A 22,500-nucleotide genomic window follows, 5' to 3' on the forward strand; every position below is an offset into this window, starting at 1 on the left:
GAGGAGAGGATGACGGTGACACGGCCTCCGAGGAGCGCGTCCCTGCGGCGGGACGGCCCCAGAGAACCCAGCGGAGAGGGGAGGGAGATCCTGACGATGAAGATGAGGACGAAGAGGAAGATGAAGATGAGGAGGAGGTGGAGGAGCATCAGCACCACCAGGAGGCGGAGGAGCGGAGGGAGTTGGAGGAGGTGTCGACGGAGAGGGTGGGAGAGATGCTGGAGCTCCCCTCATCCTCGGCCTCCTCTCCACTCCACCACCACCCGGGGCTGGGCAGGAGGGAGGCACAGAGGGAGAGACTCAACAAGATCCTGCTGGACCTCCTGCACAGAACACCCAGCAAGAATGGTGAGGAGACTTGAAAGGGAGGTTAAGAAGGAGGGAGGTGATGTTCCTCAAACCTGGTCCTAAGGGAGACCCCTGGTAATCCTGGTTTTCTGGTACTGCTGTTTTTTATATTAAACGACCAAACCGGTGGCGTAGACTAGACTAGTAATCTTGCATGTTCAGCTTATTGATACAAGTACAACTCACCAACTTGCAGGGACTTGAAACTTGCTTGATAGGTAATCCAACACAAAAACTCTTATTGCATCCTGGTAGGATGAAAATCCAGCAATACTAGAGGTCCTGGTAGGATACGAAACCAGGCCAGCACTACAAGGGGTCCTGGTAGGATAGAAAACTAGCAGTACTAGAGTTCTTCCTAGGATAGAAAACCAGCAGTACTAGAGTTCTTGGTTGGATAGAAACCCTGAAATTCTTTGTCTGTTGCTTCTACAGCCATAGATGTCACATACCTCCTGGAGGAGGGAGCCGGAAGACGGCTTCGCCGACGGACGCTTGGCTTCGGTGATTTTGTGGTAAGGAAATGAAGTTGCTCTGCCACGTGCCTGGAAAGCACACTATCTTCACATATCTGAGAGCTGGGGCACGGAGTGGAGGGACAGGAAGAAGAAGGGAAGACAGCGTCATCAAGAGAGAGGTGTTGTAGATCCTACTCCGTACTGAGGACCCTCTCCAGATGGACTTCCTTCCACCCCTGTCATCTCAGACTGAGTAGACGTCGAGGGGGTAAAGAGGTCAGAAGTGTTGTCGCGATTACAGTCTTTTTTATATATATATATATGAGGGTTCACGTGGAGAACTCAGGGGGGGGGCAGTGGACCCAGACTCGTCAACGTAGTGTGATGCAAAATGTGTTTCTTTTTTAATAAACATAGGAGAAATAACCCATGCACTTAAATGCATTGAACAAAATGAATAATGGCAGCCTGCAAGCCGCGTGGGACAGACTGAAGCACCGAACGCGTCTGCATTATCAGCACAGACTACGGTTCATTAACTCCACCGCGCCTGCAAGGAACAAATGGTACTGAACTGGCTTGGGGGAAATGGCTGTGTGTTGTTTTTGTATCAAATGGGAATGAGAAAGCTGGAGACTGATGCCCCCTAGTGTGTCTCAGCTGTAATGACAATTGGTAACATTATGCACAGAAAAGGAATTGTACCAAGATTTTGGGATGAAAAGGCATAGGAGTGACGTGAGAAACCACCGCTGATGAACTTGGAGGGAGAGAGGAAAAGGAGGAGAGAGAGCGAGAGAGAGAAGGAAGAGAGCGGCAGGAACGAGTTGGAGGTCAACTGCACTTTTTTTGGTACCATGGACATTTGTGAAGCTCCGCGTAAACACACGAGTAACAGCAAAACACACTAACACTCTCACACAGTATTCAGATGATGCAGTCTAGAGATGAAATTTAAAAAACGAGTTTAAAGATACATCTATTCTCTTTTTTCCTGTTATACTGTAGTAACTCATTTTAGAAACAGAGAAGGACTGGATGGGATGGGGTGGGGACGGGACGGGGGGTTTGTGTTTTGTTTATTTCTAGAGTACGTGTAGAAGGGAGGGGGGTGCCCCTCGGGGAGGATTGAGTGTGCGCTTTCGTCCGTCAAGTGTCTCGTTGAGGTCTCGTTTGTTGTTCCTGTGTGAGGCAGTCGGCTTCGCCCTTCCTTTCTTTCTGAGGTAACTTTATTCACCAGCTCTACTTTACCAGGCGGAGGAACGCCGGCTTCCCACCGTACTAACGCCTTAGAATGCCGTGCTCCCGGCTGCCTTGCGCAAAATGTGTGCACGCGAGCACACTTTCTTTTCTTCTGTGTGTGTGTGTGTGTGTGTGTGTGTGTGTGTGTGTGTGTGTGTGTGTGTGTGTGTGTGTGCGTGTGTGCGTGCGTGCGTGTGTGTGTCTGTACCCAGACTTCTTGAAGATATAAAGGAAAAACAAAATGGAGAAAAAAAATAAGGGCTTGATGGCAATTAACAATTTTAAGAAAAATTATGGAAACAATACTTAACATGAAATGTATGGTGACAGTCATATTTTCATATATTCTTTGGGGGAGGGAGGGGAGGGGGTGTATATTGTATGTCGGGAGAGAAGGAAATTTAGTTTTTCTTTTTCTTCAACTTAAAAATTATGTTCCCGGTTGCCATGGAGAATGTTTTAAGATAAATTGTGATATTCAATGAGATTTCTTTACCCGCCCCCCAAATGCCTTTGGTAAAATGGGATCCCCATGTGATAAACTGACATAGAAATGACAAACATTGAAAAACTGACTGAGCGGGAGAGAGAGAGAGAGAGAGAGAGAGAAAGAGAGAACAGGAAGCTGTACAGTGCCAAGTCGATGTATATACAAACTTAACACAATGAGTGTCTCCAAAAAGCAATATCTTGATAATGGATTTTGTGTATTATTGTACTGTACAGGACTCAGCCCTATATGTATTATGACTATTATAATAATGATAATATTATAATTTCTGCCATTTGTATTACTATAATGAAGACACTTAAGCTTGGAGGAAAAGGAGAGATAGGGAGGATTTGTTTTATTTGTTTGTTTGTTTGTCCATAAAATCACAACGTTAACTGTCCTAAGTGAGTGATGTAAGAACTTGAGGTCAGGTTTCTTTTGTTTTTTTTCACTCTCCATTGCCTATAAATGAAATTGATCGATGTAACTGCATGAGCGACGAGAATGTCAACATGGACATGAATGGCATCGGAGACTTGAAACGGTGATTCTGTAATCCCAGCGCGGTCACTGTAAGGATTATTGTTAATAATATTACTTTTTGAGGAGGAATTACACTCCTTGTGTTTTGCTGCAAAGTGTTGAACACTAAAAAAACAAACCAACATAAAAATGTTATCATATTTTTGAAAATAATAAGGTGACAGTTAACAAAAGTAAGCTGTCAACTCAATATGTTATTTTATTTTTCCCTTCATTCTTTCTTCCTTTCTTTCTTTCTGATGAGAAACGGTTCTGTTTTGTGATAGCAGTCATGGTTATGATGCTTGTTCTTGTATTTGTGTGTTTTTGTGTGATTTGTTTAGTTATTTTTAGACAATCACAAAATAAGATGCAAGCATTGTAAATGGCAGACTGGCAGACATTTTGTGATGTGTACAGTTTGTCGAAAAAGCCTCTTCCACTCGTTAAAAGTTTGTAATTATGATTATTAAGTCATGAAAAAAATGCTGTTGGTTTTTACTTTTTTGTTTTATATTCTATTTGTTTTTGTTTTGTTTTTTTGGTTGGTTGTTTTTTTTTTTTTTTAATAAAAGGCACTACATTATTGTGAATACAAACATTGATGTTTTTCTTGAAAAGACTGAAAACAGCATTCCAATGATTTATTCAAGAGCAAACTTTTACAGTAATCTCTGACCTGTCTGTATTGAATTACACAAACCGCCTTTAGGAAACACACAAGGCCACAGAACTAGACCTAGAGTCTCACGCTAATGAGTTTACCCTCTGCTCTGTTTCCAAGCAAAAATGCTACAACTGCTCAGCCAACATAAAACTTAGCATTGAGACACACACTGATGTTTTATGAGCCCCATAAGAATTATAACAGCAACACATTCATTCTGGGCTAATAACTTGGTGTCAAGACACTCTGTGAAACTGTTATTTAAAACAAAAGCCTCACAACCCAAACTGAATGCCAGTGAGGTTATGTATTTTAACTATCAGCAAAGGTCAAAGTATTTCTGGGTAAATAATGAGTTTAAAAATCCTTTCCTGTTGAAAGGTCATTTCCTTTCATAGAGACATCAGTAAAGGCAGAGTACTTTTAAAACCCTGGAGACCCTGGAGTAGGTAAATGGTAAATGGACTACATTTACACAGTGCTTGTCTAGTCTTCCGACCACTCAAAGCGCTTTACAGTGTATGCCTCACATACATTCACACTCACACAGGTTCATACACCGATGGCGGCACTAGGCATACAAAGCTCTAGCCTGCTCATCTGTATAGCCTAGGCTGTGGGAAAATGTGTTGTTTGTGGTGCAGCTTATTAATTAGAACAGATATGTTCAAATACTGTTTTGTTCAATAAAAGGTTATGGATTGCAGCTTTAAACTTTAAACTTTCACCTCTGGCTAAGGCGTTGTGTTGTCTGTGCTTCTATGTGGATCACAGTTTACTGGCACAGTGAGCACATCACTCAGTTCTGTCATTTGTCACAGAGTTTCTTCTCAAACCTAACAGGCTTGTGGTCAGTGATGATAGAATACCAAAACGCTCGCCCCAAAACACAGTCGCCCTGGGCGCAAATCCGGCGACCTCGGAACGGTCTCTACCTGGTATTCCTAAACCGTAAACTATGCCTAACCCTACATTTATTTCTAACCTTATCCTCAGCAAAACAAATACAAGAATACAAGAACCGCCCGAGCGAGCGAGCGGCGGAAAGTCGGCGAAAAAAAAATGGGGGCGAGCCTGTTTTGGGGCGAGTCTTCCGGTTACCTTATGATATAGATGTTCGTAGAGATGGTGGTGGAACTGCTTAAAGGACCACTTCACACATTTTCAACCCATCTTCATACAATTGGTCCTCTTCACTAATGGTCATTATTATATGGTACCATTTTTGTCTACTCAGTCTATGTCTCAGAGGAGGGCTGTGGTCAGTTCCGAAACCCTGAAACCTACCAGTGACATCATCGATGGGGAATCCAAGCTAATAGAAACTGCAGGCTTTCTATTTCTGGAAAGTTAACATACTATAATGGAAGCCAGCGTTAATATATATATAATAAAAAATATTGTTTGAAAAAACAAAACTCTGCCTAATGATGATGTCACTGGTAGGCAGGTTTCTTAACTGTCTATAGCCCTCCTATGAGACACAGACTGAGTAGATTTTTTTTACCATATTGTAATGAGCATTAGTGAAGATAATTATATGAAGATAGGTTGAAAATAGGTGAAATCGTCCTTTAAGATCCTGGTCATTCATGGGCAGTGTTGGGCAAGTTACTTTAAAAATGAAATATATTACTATAATACTAATTACCTTCATTTTTTAAATAATAGGCCTATGTTAACTTACAATAGTATTGTCTAAGAAGAGTATTATATAACTTATTACTTTTTAAGTTAATTTTACCAAAATAAATGCCCAAATTTATTTTTAATCAAATGAATGGACTTGGACACAGAAATGGGCAGGCAGACAAAGAATCAATGTTGATATTTGATATTATCAAAAAATAAATACACTAGTAAATAAAGTAATAAATTGATAATTATTTATACTTGTAGGCTTAACACAATAGACCCATATGGCTATAGATAACGTAGCCTACCTTCTATAATGTAAATGCAAATAAATGTTGGGTTGATTTTGATTTCAGGCGTGGTGGGAAGGTCGGTCATGCGTGGTGTGGTGTGTGGATAGAATAATAAAACAACATGGCTTTACTTTAGTCGGTAACGTGCGGAAAGTAACTTGTTACTTTATATTTGTAGATATAATATTGAAATATTGTTTTGTAATGAGTTGTATTACTTAGTTACCGATAAAACACATTATTACAGTAACTACTTCAACACTTCGAGGTGAGGACTTGAGGACATGAGAGGACATGAGAATGAGCCAGCAGGACAGGAAACAAAGGTAGGCTAAAGTGAACGAATGGAGGTCTGCAATGTTTCAACCGAACAGGTCCGAACCATGTTTAAAATAAATTGATAGTTCTTTAAAATTCTCGACAATACTCTCCAGTAAAGTGAGGTAACTGTAGACACTCGTTGGGTGCATTAATGGATAGAAAAACAAACCACCGTGATAAAAAAAACCACAATGATACAACACATGACGACGCATACATTTCATCGGACTTTATAGAAACTGCTGTTATTATGATACAAGTACAAGTTTATTTCAATAAGTCCAAAAACACAGGTGTAGAAACTGGGCCAATCGTTTAATTCAACCACGTGGGGGCGATGTTAGCAAACAAAGATGAGTTCACGTTTACCCACAGCAGGTAGATACCCCAAATAATAATTATGTTGGAAGTCACTGGCTGAGGTGAAATTAACAAATGTGGGGTTGTAGTTACATCACACAAGCATGTATTCCTTTAGAAAGGGGAGTCTAAGAAAAGCATGTCAATGACAACATTGTAGGTAGGCTATGATGTGCAGCATAATGCACTCAGGCAGTCACTGATCAATTAACTGTGTTTATGTCCAGGGCAGACCACACATGCTCACCTAATGTCTGACAGACTTCTGCATCTACATATTGTGTTGTGTGTTTGTTTTCTTGAGTTTGTACATGCTTGCATGCTGTCTTACTGTGCCTTAGTGTGTTAATCTTCTTAGACATAGGCCTATAGATTTGAAACATGAAAAGTAGTTCTTGCCAAACCACTCTTTTTATTCCACTGCTACTGGTTTGTCTGTGCCGCTGTCAGTCAGTCAGTCAGTCAGTCAGTCAGTTCCCACAGAGCTTGATCCTGACCTGCCTGAGGTGATTGTCAAACCTGACCTGAGGGCAGCTGATTGTGTCAATACTTTGTAGAGTCGATGATGACAGACAGTCTTCTCCTCATCTCTTCAGACAATATTTACTTTTCTCCAACTTGGGTGGTATCACAAGCTGTGTTTGCGTCTGAATCTGGGTGACAGGAACAGATATTCAAATGTCGAAGGTTATCGTGCAGTGGAGGTTGTTTTTAGTCCACAGGCTACCCGAGGTAACATTGTATTTGAGTAAGGATCAACATAGCCTGTAAGCGAAGATATTAAGGCGCCTATGCATGCTGATTGCATTTTTGTTTTTAAATATTCAAGGCAGAATTCTTGATGGTTCATTGTGCAGGCCCGCTCACTCAGTTGAGCCAATTATGAGCTTTTGTTGTGAAACTAGGTGATGAGAAGGAGTGTGAACTGAAGCTTACAAAAAGAGGTGTTTTATGTGGTGTGTGTGTGTGTGTGTGTGTGTGTGTGTGTGTGTGTGTGTGTGTGTGTGTGTGTGTGTGTGTGTGTGTGTGTGTGTGTGTGTGTGTGTGTGTGCGTCTGCGGATGTGCAAAGGGTTCCGTCAGTGCTGTTGCCATGGAGAGACAACAGGTGTTCCTACACACGGTTTGAAAAAAATCTCCCTTCATCTTGGGCTCCATGTAGGAAATTTGACTTCAACATTTCTATACCTCACATGGTTCTTCTGGGGCGCATGAGGACAGACAGAATAAATGGAAGGAAACACTCATGATTGAGTAGTAATAGTAGTAGTAGTAGTAGTAGTAGTAGTAGCAGTAGTAGTAGTAGTAGTAGTAGTATACAGTAGTATACTGTAGTAGAGATAGTAGCAGAGATGGACAAAGTACTGATACTCCAAAAATGTACTTAAAGGGATATTTCACTTTCAAACATGTTTGGGGTCATTTTAACGTCTACTCTGGATTTTGTGAGCACCCAGGACAGTTTTCAAGTTGCTTGATTCAGTATTTAGATTTTTGATATTCATTTTATCAGACACGCCCCCTTCCTATACAAACCCATTGTAACTTCAAACTCCATTTTAACCATGATAGAATCATCGAAAACACACATTTTTGTTTCTGGTAACTGATATTGTCCTTCTAATACATGAGTGGACCATGTTATAAAAAAAGATTATAAAAAATAAATGAAACAAGTCATTGAAAAGACACGGCCCCTCACGTATTAGAAGGCCAATATCAGTCACCAGAACTAAGGACGGGTGTTTTCAATGAATCTAACAAGGTAAAAATGTAATGGGTTTGTATAGGAAGTGGGGCGTGTCTGATAAAATGAATATCAAATATCTAAATACTGAATCAAGCAACTTAATAACTGTCTGGGGTGCTCACATAAACCAGAGTAGATGTTAAAATTACCTCAAACATGTTTACAGTTCTCAAGTACAGTACATGCAATGGTAAGTACCAGCACTAAATAAGTAGTGAGTTCCTACCTCACTAAGCTCTACCCTAGGGACCTATTACACAGTAAAATTCTCAGTGTTGAAGCTGAAATCTCCCTCATATCTACGGCATGAGAGACCACAGTTCCACCACTCGTCCAAGAGGCCATCCCTACTTGGCCTGGGGAGATATTGGACTTATGAGCTTATGGCAGTACTATCTTGTCAACCAGTCACCGGGTTCTAAATCTCTCAATGGAAGAGTAGGGAGACCCCCTCCAACCACTGCAGATTAGTTATATTGTATTAACATACTGCACCATACACATTGGCTGAAATAACTTTTTATTCTTAATTAAATACGTTCTGGATTGCAGCTTTATCGCTGAGGTTGTACAAATGGGAAAAAAGTGTAGTTCTATTTGTACACTTTCAGTTAAATCTCCAGGACGCTCAAGCTTTAACACTTGGGACACCAATGCCCGTTTCCTGTTTCAGCGCCTATCACTTTATACTCTGTGATTTTGTAGCAGGTGAAAAGATGACGACCTCATGTCAGTCACAATTCAACTAAGCGGCTTTGAGCTGATGCATATCATAACAATACTCCCATGTACATTTCAAATGTGACAAGACTCTCCATAATGGTTGTAATGATGAGCAAAGCAAAACCACTGTACTCTAAAATCGCGTCACAAGGATGGTATTCACATACTGTAGGATTGAACAACAACTAATAACCACTAATTAACCACTTTTGCCCTATTTCAAAAATAGTGAAAATAGCTGACAGCTTGTAGATCGTTGATCTTCATTTCAATTTCAGTACAACAATGCATTGATATTGAAAAGAAAATGTACTTTGAAATTTGTAAAATAATGTACTTTTGAAGATTTACGTACTCCAGTACTTTATCTCATGAACAAATTTGACCGAGCAAGTTTAACTTGTTTTCGAGTAATATTTGACTGGAGTATGTGTACTTTCAAGTACTGGGGTCGAGTACTTTTTCCAGCTCTGGATACTGCGGGTATACTGTATTTCGTCTTTTGGTCTCCCAGTAGTAGCATGCACTGCGAACAGAACTGTAGGGTTTTAAATAGCATCCATTAATCCTTATGAATTAGTAATATTCGCCGGTCCCTTGCCATCTTTATCACTCCAACATACGCAGAAATGTAACATAAGAGAAAAATCACTGCTACTGTTCAAGGACTTTCTCTTCCTCTTTCTCTGTCTCTCCCCCTTATGCACTCCCTCGCTGTGTCTGTGTGTACACCCGTTTTTCTGTTACTCTGTTGTGGTTATCCTCCGCACTCTCTTTATCCTAACATCTCTCAATTCCTACTAAAGACTGACGTTTTATGACAATCTTTCTGTGTCTAAGGTCTCAATGCTTCATGGCGTAATAGAGCGTAGAACACACATACATACACACACACACACACACACACACACACACACACACACACACACACACACACACACACACACACACACACACACACACACACACACACACACACACACACACACGCACACATGCACACACACACATACGCGTGTGCGTGCGTGCCACACACACACACACACACACACACACACACACACACACACACACACACACACACACACACACACACACACACACACACACACACACACACACACACACACACCTCTCTCAACACCACCTCTGTGGATAATATGTGTGGGACACACATATTACAGAAGACGACTGCAATATTGATGCAATCTTTAAACTGGCATTCTCCACATTATTAGCTGAACGAGCTGAACAAACAGAAACTGTACAAACATTTTTGTGAGACGTTTTTATGCAATTTTAAGTTAATCGCTGCGTTTTGTCCAAAGTTTCTTTGCTGAGAGTCATGAGTTGTTTTCTGTGCCAAGGAACTGAGAGAGGCTTAGTAATAATTACGCCTCCAGTGGCTCTAATACAAATTTCACGGGGAAGCAGAGAGAAGAGAATGGAGTGAGAGAGAGAGGGAGAAAGAAAGAGAGAGAGAATGTGTGAGACAGAGGAAGGGATTAAAAGAGAGACAAGAAGCCCAAGAGGAAGGGAGGGACTGGAGAATAATGGAACAGAGCAATGAGAAGAGACAGAGAGCGCCAAATGGAAAGAGAGACTGAGAGAAAAAGGGAGGAATGGAGAGAGAAAGAGAGTAAGGGAGTGAGAGAGGCCGAGGGACACCACGTTTGAAAATTCTCTCTGATCTTTGAGCTGTCTAACCACAGGCTATGGAATCCCTGCAGAACTCCATTAAAATTCAACCAGTCTTACTAAAGCTCTTAGTTATTATACAGTATGAGAGGCCATGCACAGCTCAGCTTTCTTTCTTTGCACACACACGCCCGCACACACGCACGCACGCAGATTCCTACACATGCACACACACAGACACTAACAAACATATACACAAGAATTTGCTTTCAGTGCCAGACGAACGCAGACATTTATTCTTAAGAGTTTGGTAACTTTGCAAAATTTGCTTTTTCAGGCATTTGGAAAAGGAACTCAACTATTTTTATTTTTTATTCAACATACAAGTACAGTGGACAAGAGAGATGTTTTACAGATATTGGAAGACTGAATGTAAATAGTTTTGGGGGATCGTTATGGGGTGGTTGCTATTATGGTCTCAAAACACACCAGTTGGGCATCCGAGTGGCACAGGGGTAAAGTTCCTCCCCACCACCATGGAGAATGGGGTTAAAGCTGCGGTTCTTCCGGCTTGGATGCTGGCAGGGGAGGGCTTTAGCGACTCCTACAGGGGGTGCCTGCTGCCTGTTAAACAGGGAGTGGTACTGGGATGGATAACATGTTCCTCCACAGGCCCTCCTGGTGAAACTCCTCACTCAGGTGAAAAGGAGCGGTGGCAACTCTCAGGTCCTTATTCAGCTCTGTCCTAGTTCCTCTATCCTCACTCAAATCAGAAGTAGCAGTCCAGCATTTTGCCACTCATGTTGAAGTTTCTTATTCCTGCTTGAAGGAGCTAGGAATTAGGATTAGGAGGCATGACTGAGGAGCTAGGAGCAAGGCAACAAATGTGTATCCTACCAGGAAGACTTTCCAAGCTGAACAGCATGACACGTGATTAACCTGCCCCTCCAGCTGGTAATGTAACTCCCTGGACCCTACATCGGGTAGCGTGTCAGCTGTGTTGTTATCATCTGAAATGGACATCACTTAAGGTGCTTCAGGGGAATTCACGTCCCACTTCTCTAAACAACAGTTCTTCGTTTCCTCTCTCCTCGTCTCATTTCCTCTATGCATCTTCAATGAGGGGGGCACTAAGATGCAAGGAAAGGATGCAAGTGAGGGAAACGACGATTTAATTTAAGGACCTCATACGTGTATCGGAGGATACACCTGGGGTGCCAAGGCAGTGATAGGGATTATACACAAGGGGAGAATTGGCATAACAATTGGGACACATTTTAAAAGATCAAAAACAATTGATCAAAACACACCACCTGTCTTCTACCACAAATCCCACATTTGACAAGACCTTGTCAGTTTTGAAATGGATGATGCTGCCAATAAACTGTAAAATAACCTGTCAATAACATATGATGGACCACTTGATGCAGACATGCATGTTCAAAAGACAGGCACATGTACTTGTGTGCACAAGTTTACACACACACATACACACTTTTTTGGTCGACTTTTCATCCTAGTCAAATGAATGACATTAGCAGGGAATTTTTAGGGAAGGACACTCCACCCTCAAATGAGTCACAGAATGTCTCTTCCCCCGACATTCCAGACCTTTGAAAGCTTTCCAACACCGCAGAGCGGTCGGTAAACTGGCCTGCTGTGTGGAGAGACAGCAACAGTTGATCTTTGTACTGCAACCAGTCATTTCTAAGTTCCCTGGAATTCACACTGGGTTTATCGCGCTGTGTAGTGTGTGTGTGTGTGTGTGTGTGTGTGTGTGTGTGTGTGTGTGTGTGTGTGTGTGTGTGTGTGTGTGTGTGTGTGTGTGTGTGTGTGTGTGTGTGTGTGTGTGTGTGTGTGTGTGTGTGTGTGTGTGTGTGTGTGTGTGTGTGTGTGTGTGCGCGCGCGTGCATGTGTAAGAGAGAATGAAGTACGGAGGCAGCTTTCGTGTCTGAGACATCTGGAAAGAATGTGTGTATCAGAGAGTGCACCTCATTGGGTGAGACTGTCTGACAGACAAAGATGTTGGTGCACGTGCATACACATGCATGTGTACGTGTGTGTGTGTGTGTGTGTGTGTGTGTGTGTGTGTGTGTGTGTGTGTGTGTGTGTGTGTGTGTGTGTGTGTGTGTGTGTGTGTGTGTGTGTGTGTGTGTGTGTGTGTGTGTGTGTGTGTGTGTGCGCGTGTGCGTGTGCGTGTGCGTGTGTGTGAGTGAGAGAGATATAGAGGGAGGGAGAGAGAGGGAGATGCTGGAGTGTGGCAGCTGGCTCGGCAGGCTGAGTGTGCTATGTGCCCTGGAGAACACAGAGAGAGGGAGAGAAAGAATACCAGCTGGCTGCCTGAACACTAGATATAGAGAGACCAGAGAGGTCATGGGGGAGGGAGAGAAAGAATAGACCAAAGGAAGTGGAACGCAGAAAAAAATCTATAGATGATTTATTGAAACAGATAACTCCACACCTCACAACTTAGATTATAAACCAACAACATTCAATCCATTTCTTTCAGAAGACGGTTTCCCCTGCACTGACCAACAGGGGGAGTTGTCGCAAAGCTCCAAGCTTGCCAAAAGCCAGTTCCTCATTGGCTCCTCAGTGGCCCGGTGTCACAGGCGGACAGACCAATCGGCATGCTCCTCCTGGGCCCACAAGCGTCTGAAGTAGTAATAGTGTGGAATGTGCTGGCTCTGCTACGCTGTCAGCTGGAGGACGTAGTACGTTTACTATCTGTGGACGCACAGCCCAGAAGAGGCTGGGAGGGAGCAAGCGCTAAGCACTTGATGACAGAGCAGTAGTATTGTGTGTGTGTGTGTGTGTGTGTGTGTGTGTGTGCGCGTGCGCGTGTGTGCGTGTGTGCGTGTGTGCGTGCGTGCGTGCGTGCGTGCGTGCGTGCGTGTGTGTGTCTTCAAGGTATAGTCCCAGCTTTTCTTTATTGCCTTTATTGATTGATTGAATACTTTATTAGCAGTTTGCAAAAAAAAGCTCAGGAAAGTACAGTTCACTACAAGGTCTGCTAAGAGGATTTTAAACCCAAGAAAGCCTATTGCTTGTTTCCATATAAAATAAATATAAATATATATTTTTCCATATATTAAAAAACCCTGCCCTTTCCCCCTCAGACACACTCACATACACAGATATACTGCATATAGACATCACACTTTTTTTGTGCATGTAAACGCACACAAAATTCAAAAATCCCTGCGGAACCAATTAAGGTGTATTTCTTGACATCGCTACAGCACAGGTAGAGAGTTTCGGAGCCAGTAGGGAGAAGAGTCTAGGACGAGTGGAGGGTTGTCCAGGGTGATTTAGGGAAGGCTTCCTGTGGGGTGGATCCTGATGTCTTGGAGGTACTGTATGGGGGATCATGCCTTTGGTCGCCTTCAAGGCCAACACTAGTGTTTGTTTTGTATTAGGTGCAGGCAGCAACCGGAAGCTAATGAAGGGAACAGAAAAGGGGGGAGACGTGAAACTTTTGGGATGTTGAAGACCAGTCAAGCTAATACAGCATTACGTTACACATAATGACGTTGTGGGAACACAACAAGTTATGCTGCTCTGATCAGACAGATGGAGTGAAAATGAGTTCAGGAGAGGCTGAATCTGTTATGAAGAACACCTGGATGTCTAGACAGACATTCCAGACGGGGCCATGTGTGTGTCAGAGAGAGAGAGAGAGAGAGAGAGAGAGAGAGAGAGTGAGTGTACATTAACACTAACCACTGCATTATCCCCCCTACTTCAGGAGACTAACGGTTGATTTGGGGAGCGTTTGTTTCAAGCATGTGGTCAGTGCTGTCCCAGACGTGGAGCCTCTGACAGCCAGCAGCGACCCAGGAGCAGTGCCCCCTCAGTGGGGCCACCTGGTCCGTCCTGGTGGAGGTATGTATGTACTGTATGCCAACTCATGATTCTAAAATAACCACCAACTGACTGCTGCTGGGGTCCATACTGTATGTCTATATGCATACGGTATGTGCTTTTGTGGACGGAAGATGATGGGGGGGGGGGGTTATGGAGAGGGACGTTTGAATATAAGTTTAAATCATTTTGACAAACACATAGTTTACTTGTTCACAGATGCTATGTTGTTTAAATTCATATGCTTAAAACAATACGTTATCACTTTCAACTGGCCTCACCCAGTGCATACTCCCCTTTTTCCGAGTTTGGGCGCTCTGGTTTGATGACGTTGTGGGGCCCCTTCGCATGCGCAGTAGTGTCCTTTGTGCGTATACGTCATGAAATGCCTCCCGTGTGCAAGCCCGTGAGTAGAGCCCATTGGTCGAAACCCTCTTCGCTTGTTAATGTTCATGTAGTGGGCCCCAGCTGTGGTCACATTACAGTAGCAGAGTCGGCCACCAGGGGATAGCCACTTAATTTATTCCCCCCGGTTCTGTGGGCTTGGTCGCATTGTGCTTATAGGCACACAACGACAAACAGCTTGTAGGCTATTGGTTGGCTATATTTTGCTCTGCGACACCGTTGTAATAAAGTATAAAATATGGTTAAAAATATGTAGTGTTAATTATTTTCTTGTTCACAGATACTACTGTTTTAGACAGATGCTAGATATGATCCACCTGCTATCCTACTTTGTAGCACTGTTTTGTTAGCATTCTAATACATGGACCTCTTACTCTGTCGTTGGTTGACAAGAATGTGTCTTACTCTGATCTTGCACTTGGTTTGACACTCTGGACAAGTGCGTCTGCTAAATACCGACATTGTAAATTAATGGATTGATTGATTGTTGTAGTTGTCAAAAGAATAGAACACAATAGCTCAAGAGCCTATTTCCACTATGGTCCTTAGTACTGTATGCATGTAATTGTACAGAGGCTTTTGTTTTAATCCATAGTGTAAACCCAGACAGACTGTCTAAACAAATTAAGTATCCATCTGCATGTGTGGGTGTCCGTCTGTGAGTATGTGTATTTTTGTATTTGTGTGTGTGTGTGCGTACGTGTGTGTGTGTGTGTGTGTGTGTGTGTGTGTGTGTGTGTGTGTGTGTGTGTGTGTGTGTGTGTGTGTGTGTGTGTGTGTGTGTGTGTGTGTGTGTGTGAGTGTAATAGCAGACCTCTCAGTAGCTGACCCCTACATTAACACATGTTGTCAGTCAGCAGGTCAGACTTATGAGAGATCAGATTGTTATTCTACCATCTGAGAGACTAGATCAGTTTTCTTATGCAGGCACACACACACACACACACACACACACACACACACACACACACACACACACACACACACACACACACACACACACGCACACGCACATGTACACATTTACGTATACACATTAATAAGTGCAGGGCAGGCATTATCATATTTGTACTCGTGGTCAATGAAAAGTGTGTGTGTGTGTGTGTGTGTGTGTGTGTGTGTGTGTGGGTGTGGGTGTGTGTGTGTGTGTGTGTGTGTGTGTGTGTGTGTGTGTGTAGCTTAGGTCAGCTAGATTCACAGCGTATCGTGTGTTAGGGGTGTACTTACTCAATAAAATCTCCGGTTTCCACTGAAAATGAGTCAGGACCCCCCACACACGTGTGTGTGTATGTGTTTGTGTGTGTGTGGCGATGACCCAGGGGTGTGCCAAGTGGGAATTTGGTCGGACCAACAAGTGTTGGAGGTCCACGGGTCTGTGGAGGACGCATTGAATCTCTGTGTGTTTGTGGGGGGTATAGGCACCGGCTTCCCTGATTGGCCAACCATTGGCGTCACAGATTGAGCTTTTCGCTACGTTTGTAGAACCTGCACCTATATAAGTGGTGGCGTACACAATAGAACTCAATTGGACATGCCAGGCATGTCCAAAGTCCAATTTGGGAGCCAATCTTGGCATGAGGGCAGCATCCTTTCTAAAATGTATGACATGTGAGATTCTTTGAAATTAACCTGCAGATAGGCTATTTCTTAGGAACTGCTTGTTCCTTGTATTGTTTCATTCTCAAGATGGGAAAGAATGGCCATTTTTATTTTATAAAATTATTTGTAGAGACCTTTTCACATCTAATTACCATTTCATCAAAAGAAAAAATATTGAACTGTAAATATAACAGCAATGATGTGCTTGCATGTGGGGAAAAAAGCTAAATTGTTTTTGTTTTGTTCACAGTAAAGATGAGTGGTTTGTAGAGTCCGCTTTTTCTGCACAACACTGTTATACAACAAAGTATAAAATAGGACATTCATTTATGAAAAAAATATGAGAAGATTAAATATAGAGATAGGTCATACATTTTGAAATGTATTTACGTATATACTGTATACCTACTTCTTATATGATTACTGAACTACTATAATCAATAAGTGACGCACACGCACGCACGCCACTACTGATTTTATAATCAATAAGTGACGCACGTATGCGCGCGCGCACACACACACACACACACACACACACACACACACACACACACACACACACACAGCGTGCAAACATCCTTATGCACATCATCACATTCACAGCAGCAACGCTTTCAGCAGCTCTCACTAAAAGAGCTTTCTCAACTCATGCCAAAACTCAGGCATATAGAAAGACACTATGTCACGAGGGAATCAGGTCCATTGATCGGTGCTGCTGGGAGTGTTTGTAAAGCCACAATGTTATCAGGCCTCTGCTCGCCAGGCATACTGTTGATGAGACTACAACGTTATTGATTGAAGTTCTTAAAAGGCTGTTCAAATCAATTGTCTAGACCAGCTCTGGGCTGGCGGATATGTTCACGTCCAATTGCACTTGAAGCACATGGTTATTATTGTGAACGAGATTACGATGCCGATGTGTTCACCTTTTCAAATGCTGGAACTCAGCTGAGGTGGTCTGGTGTGTTGTATTCCGCAACATGTGCACATAATTATCACTATTGCATGTATTGATTATTTTGAAGTGAATGTATTAATGAGGCCGGGGAGAGAGCATTGCATTCTCTCCACAAGGCTGCCCATTATGAGTCACACCTCAATTTTATGTGGGAAGTTTAAAGTATACTGAAGAAATCAGAGTGTAATAGTGTTAATTTAATTTTGTTGACTAAGACTAAGACTGAAAGACTAAAAGACTAAGATTTTTATATTTAGTCGACTAAGACAATTTCAGATGATTAAAATAGGACTAGAACTAAATGGTGTGTTATTCAAAAGACTAAGACTAAATCCGCTGTCAAATTTAACACTGGAGTGGATCATATTTTGAAAGATTCATGTGAAATATAGGCCATTAGCACTGATCTAGCCTATAATAAACGAATATCCCATCTACTAAGGCTGAAGCCACTTGGCAGCCATATTTATAGATGACTCGCTACGTTCAGCATTTTTTTTTTTCTCTTCACTTCTCAGTCTGGGAGGCTTCCATTTGAACCTGATTTCCGAACATCACCTGTTATGTGCTGTAGGCACTTCATTGCTGATTAGTGCTCAACAACTCACAGTTGGAAAGGAAGTGACTTGAATTTAAAATTGGAAGGCTCTCTTCCCGCCCTGCCCACAGACCAATCAGAATCCTCGGCTCCCGTACATCTGAAACCGCCCCTTTCACATAGAAAGAGTCCCAGACTTCTCAGTCTGAAAATAGCGAGTCAATCTGGATTCCAGGCTAATGGAGATCCTTGATGTCATCAATATGACATTATAGTACTGGTTCATAGACTGGCCTTTGAGTACTATAATAATTGGTACTGCACTAAGTACTCTGACAACCGGTACAACGGATATTGCATCATCGGAGGGGCTTGCGGGCATCGATCGCACTAGTCTAAATCTTAATAGCCTAGATCTAAAACTTACCTAATTAGATTTTCTCAGTATTGCCCTAACCAGCTGCAGGAATGGTCAGGATGGCTGACCGTCTGCGTTTTTTTTGCTACTGTGGTGGAATGCAAACACCTGCATGGATGTCTCAGGGGGATGATGTGAAGAAATGAACCCCCAGCCATACGAGAGAAGAGATTTGGGAGATCTGGTGTGAGGCGAGAGGGTGGAGAGGAGATGCAGGATGATTCAGAGGTGAAAAGCAGCAGTAGGTGCTAATGATGGCGGTCACGAACAAAGGCACAGTGCTATTGATTAGTGAAAGCGGAACGTGTGTTAATCAATACATGTGGTTCAGTCCACCTGCATGCCTGTCACTTAACCTTCCCAACAAAGGAAGATCGCTTTAGACCGTAACTACAACATTATGGTAATTACTACAATTACAATGGTTATTTGAACCAACAAATAGTAAACAACAACAAATAGCTTATGGTGTTGACCTAGCTGTAAGAAACACAACTTTTCATTTTATAATATGGAACAAAGCCAAACATTCCCGTTTTGGTGAATTTGTAACTTGCTAGAAATATTGACATAATACATCACTAAACTGTACTGTGACGCTTGATTTGATACACTTTTCTATCGGCAAATTGACTGATTATTCAACTAGTACTTTAACCACATGAACCCTAACATCCCTATTCTGGGCATGTAATAATAGGCAAATATTTGGTGAAAATAGCAGAACATTCTGTGAAAATAGCAGACAAAGGAAGGGGTCAAGTACAGACCCCTGGGGGACCCCTATCGATGAAGTATATATAACTAGGGTTTAAATGTTTGCAAATAAATCCAAGCAAGTCCATGGATTGGCAGGCTACCTTCAGATCAACAGTTCCACACTGTCACACACATGGACAGATAGACAAACAGTTACGTTAGAAAGACAGCTCAGCAGATAGGCAGGTAGGCAGGCAGGCAGAAACACAGATGAACAGATAGAAAGGCAGACCGATAGATCAATACAGGCAGGCGTACAGACAGTCATAGTGCACAGTAAGACAGAACCACAGCCAGGCAGAGTGTAAGGCGAGTCCTGTGGTTGTGTTGGCTGCCTCTCCCTGGTTCATCTATTATCCAGTTGACTCCTTGGTGACCCTGTGTTAGAGAGAACATACTGTACAGACCTGTGCTGGTATCACTCACCAGTGTGCGTGTGCATGCGTGCGTGTTTGTGCGTGCGTGCGTGCGTGCGTGTTTGAGCGTGCGTGTTTGTGCGTGTGTGTGCGTGTGTGTGCATTTGTGTGTGCATGTGCATGTGCGCGTGCGTGCGTGTGTGTGTGCGTGCGTGTGTGTGTGTGTGCGTGTGTGTGTGTGTGTGTGTGTGTGTGTGTGTGTGTGTGTGTGTGTGTGTGTGTGTGTGTGTGTGTGTGTGTGTGTGTGTGTGTGTGTGTGTGTGTGTGTGTGTGTGTGTGTTTGCACTCAAGCATACTTGAGTCTTCCTCCCTGGGTCAATAATTAAAGTCTCCAACATGCAAGTGTTGAGTGTGAGGGGAGTGGCTCATTAGGAGCACCTTTTTTGTGAAGTCCATACATGAAAAATGAATGTGAAGACTGCATACTTCTCTCTTGTGGTTAAAACTTTTATTGGACTAAAAATAGTCACCAACATATTTGCCTTCATCAAGGTGTGACACACCCCCTAATGAAAGCATAATATGCTGTCTTCACATTCTTTTTCCTAGTCCTATCAACAGATGACCTCCACCTTTCTGGCTGTGCGCTCTTTATTTAATTTCTATTAGGTCTACAGTATATGATGGTTTTTATGCTTTTTATGTGTATGGGGTCATTTTGTTTGGGACTTAACCGTTTAAGCTCTATTTCAAAATAGCTAAAATAGCCCGTCTACAAGATTCACAACCTGTTGCATTGTTGCACATTGTGAGTTTGTTTCATCTGCTATTTTAGGGGGAAAAAATAAAGGAAAAGAAAAAATGCATTAAAAAAAAAAATGTTTTGACATTTCTCACCTTTAATGACATGCCCAAAATAGGCACTTCAGGTTGAAAGTGGTTAAGGCTTTGTGCTATAGCTGTTTAATAAACCTGTACAAAACTGTACAAATAAACATACATTTATAGATGATGAACCTCAGTGGATAATGAGGAGCGCAAAGATCTCTCTCACTGTCAGTGAGACAAAGAGAGAATTCAATTCTGTGTGAACAGCTTTGTGTGCGTTCATATATAACATCTCTCCCACAGAGCGATCCATGCATTTCGTTGGCATTTCTCCTTTCGTCTAATTAGGATCTGGTCTGGTCTTTTCCTAGAGATCACATTAAGACACTCCGGATTAGTTCTTTAATCCGTCTGGCCGGAACGCCTTGATTCAATTGGATGCTGTTAATGCACAGATTAGGCAGCTCTCTGCGCATCCAAATCCTCACGCCTGCATTCCTCCTCGTTACTGTCAGAGGTGTGAAAAGGTTAGAGATGATGGCAGGTTCACTGTTGGATTACGTTGGGAAGGGCAGCTTTAAGCCTGGATTTCTGTCATGAGACAGGAGGTGTGTAAATTATGGGATGTGAAGAAGAAGCTGGATGTTTAGAAAGGACACTATCACGATTTTCAATATATCTGTTGTTGTAGGGCTAAAGCGCCATTATCAGCCATACCGCTGAGCAGTCTTTTGTGTGTCTCTGAAACACTGCCGAAGATGTGGATGAAGTTTTTTACCTCAGTGATGTCACTGGTGATGTTGTTAACCACCTGAACCCTAGCATCCCTATTCTGGGCATGTCACAATATAGGTGAACATTAGGCGAAAATAGCAGATCTACAACGCGAGCTTGTAGATTGCCTATTTTCTCTGAAGATATTTGGTGTTGAGGGAAAAAAGAGGGGACCAAGTATAGAGCCCTTGGGACCCCGGACAATTAAGTATGGTTTAAGTAGGTAAAACTATAACTATAACCCTATAACCTATAACTATAACTATAACCCTTACCTTATTTAGCTGCCTGCTACCGTTGACCTGTGTCAGGCTGATGTAATGACGGCCGTTGACTGTAACGGCGTGCTTGGCCAATGCTTGTGTTCTCTGTCAATATGGATTATAGCATAGATACTGTTGTTTCTATAGACTATCATCATAGACATCAATAATGAACTGAAACATACATCAAAAGTGTGAGTGTCCCTTTAACCACATGAACTCTAGCGTCCCTATTCTGGGGCGAACTTCGGTTTTAAAATATCCAATATACAAGCTCACAAAAGCACAGACAAAGGTATAGCAAACAATTCATAAAATATAATATTATGATAATATCATTTATATAGTAGTATGTTTTATAATAATAATAATATATTCACAAAGTGCATATCACACATAGAATAAGATGTACATATCCCTTTAATCCCACATATGCTCAGGCATGAGTTTGCTTCCCTTTGTAAACAGAATATCACCTGCAAATATATTTTACTGGAAATAACATTTATGTTTCTTATTTTCACAGTGTAAAACTGAAAGAGATTGTACTGATTGTTTACAGATACTTGCATCTTCTGATACTGCTACTCTGGCCTACATTTTAACATTACCAACTTTGACCAGAGGTGGGAGTACTGAGAAGGCTGTCATGACCCCCCCCCCCCCCAGATACAGTAGCCTTGAAATCTACAATGACAATGTAGAGGTTTTACGCTTCCGCACAGGTACTCTATAGTGGATTTTGTTACGGGTGCGTGGAACCGACACGCTTATACGACACCCACTTTTTCTCTACCCACCTGTGTACAGAACATCTTAAAGGGAAATAAAGAAAAAGCAGAATCCCTTCAGTAGCTCAGAAGCCTGGGATTAAGCGGGCAAAATATTGATTTATACTTACTCGTACGACAGTGAAAATAGCCAATCTACAAGTTCACAACACGTCGCATGATGCAACGCGCTGTGATCTTGTAGCTATGCTATTTACGGCGAGTGACACCGCCGTACGTCCGCATATAAATAAGGCAGGCGCTCTGTACCCTTCACACACATTCACTCATCCACTATCTTGCACACTTGCTTTATCCTGTCACTCTTCACCACATCGCCTAGCCACACAGACAAGCCCACACACGTTAAAAAATCATTGAAACATTCTCTCGGGACGGGAGCTGCTGCTCTTAAAGGCCACAAATAAATTATTTATCTGAAGTGGTGTTTTAAGTTCAGCCTGTCATGCTTTTTGCGTGTGAAGGCTAAAGGTCATGTTCCTGATCCATCTCAGTGTTC

At 42.4% G+C, this 22,500-nt stretch overlaps 1 protein-coding gene across 1 annotated transcript in view; it reads left to right on the top strand.

Moving 5' to 3' along the window:
• ash1l (ash1 (absent, small, or homeotic)-like) overlaps positions 1–3,785 on the top strand; it is a 43,595-nt gene extending 39,810 nt beyond the window's left edge. Inside the window, exons 26-27 of the mRNA XM_084079664.1 lie at positions 1–348; positions 784–3,785. The exon at positions 1–348 is cut by the window's left edge and continues 148 nt beyond it. Of these exons, the coding sequence (XP_083935790.1) occupies positions 1–348; positions 784–875 (440 nt within the window). The 3' untranslated portion in view covers positions 876–3,785. The remainder of the gene's footprint in view (positions 349–783) is intronic.
• Positions 3,786–22,500: the final 18,715 nt, after the last annotated feature.

This window comes from Gymnoscopelus microlampas, assembly GCF_963454915.1.
Source record: "Gymnoscopelus microlampas genome assembly, chromosome: 15".
Lineage (NCBI taxonomy): Eukaryota > Metazoa > Chordata > Actinopteri > Myctophiformes > Myctophidae > Gymnoscopelus > Gymnoscopelus microlampas.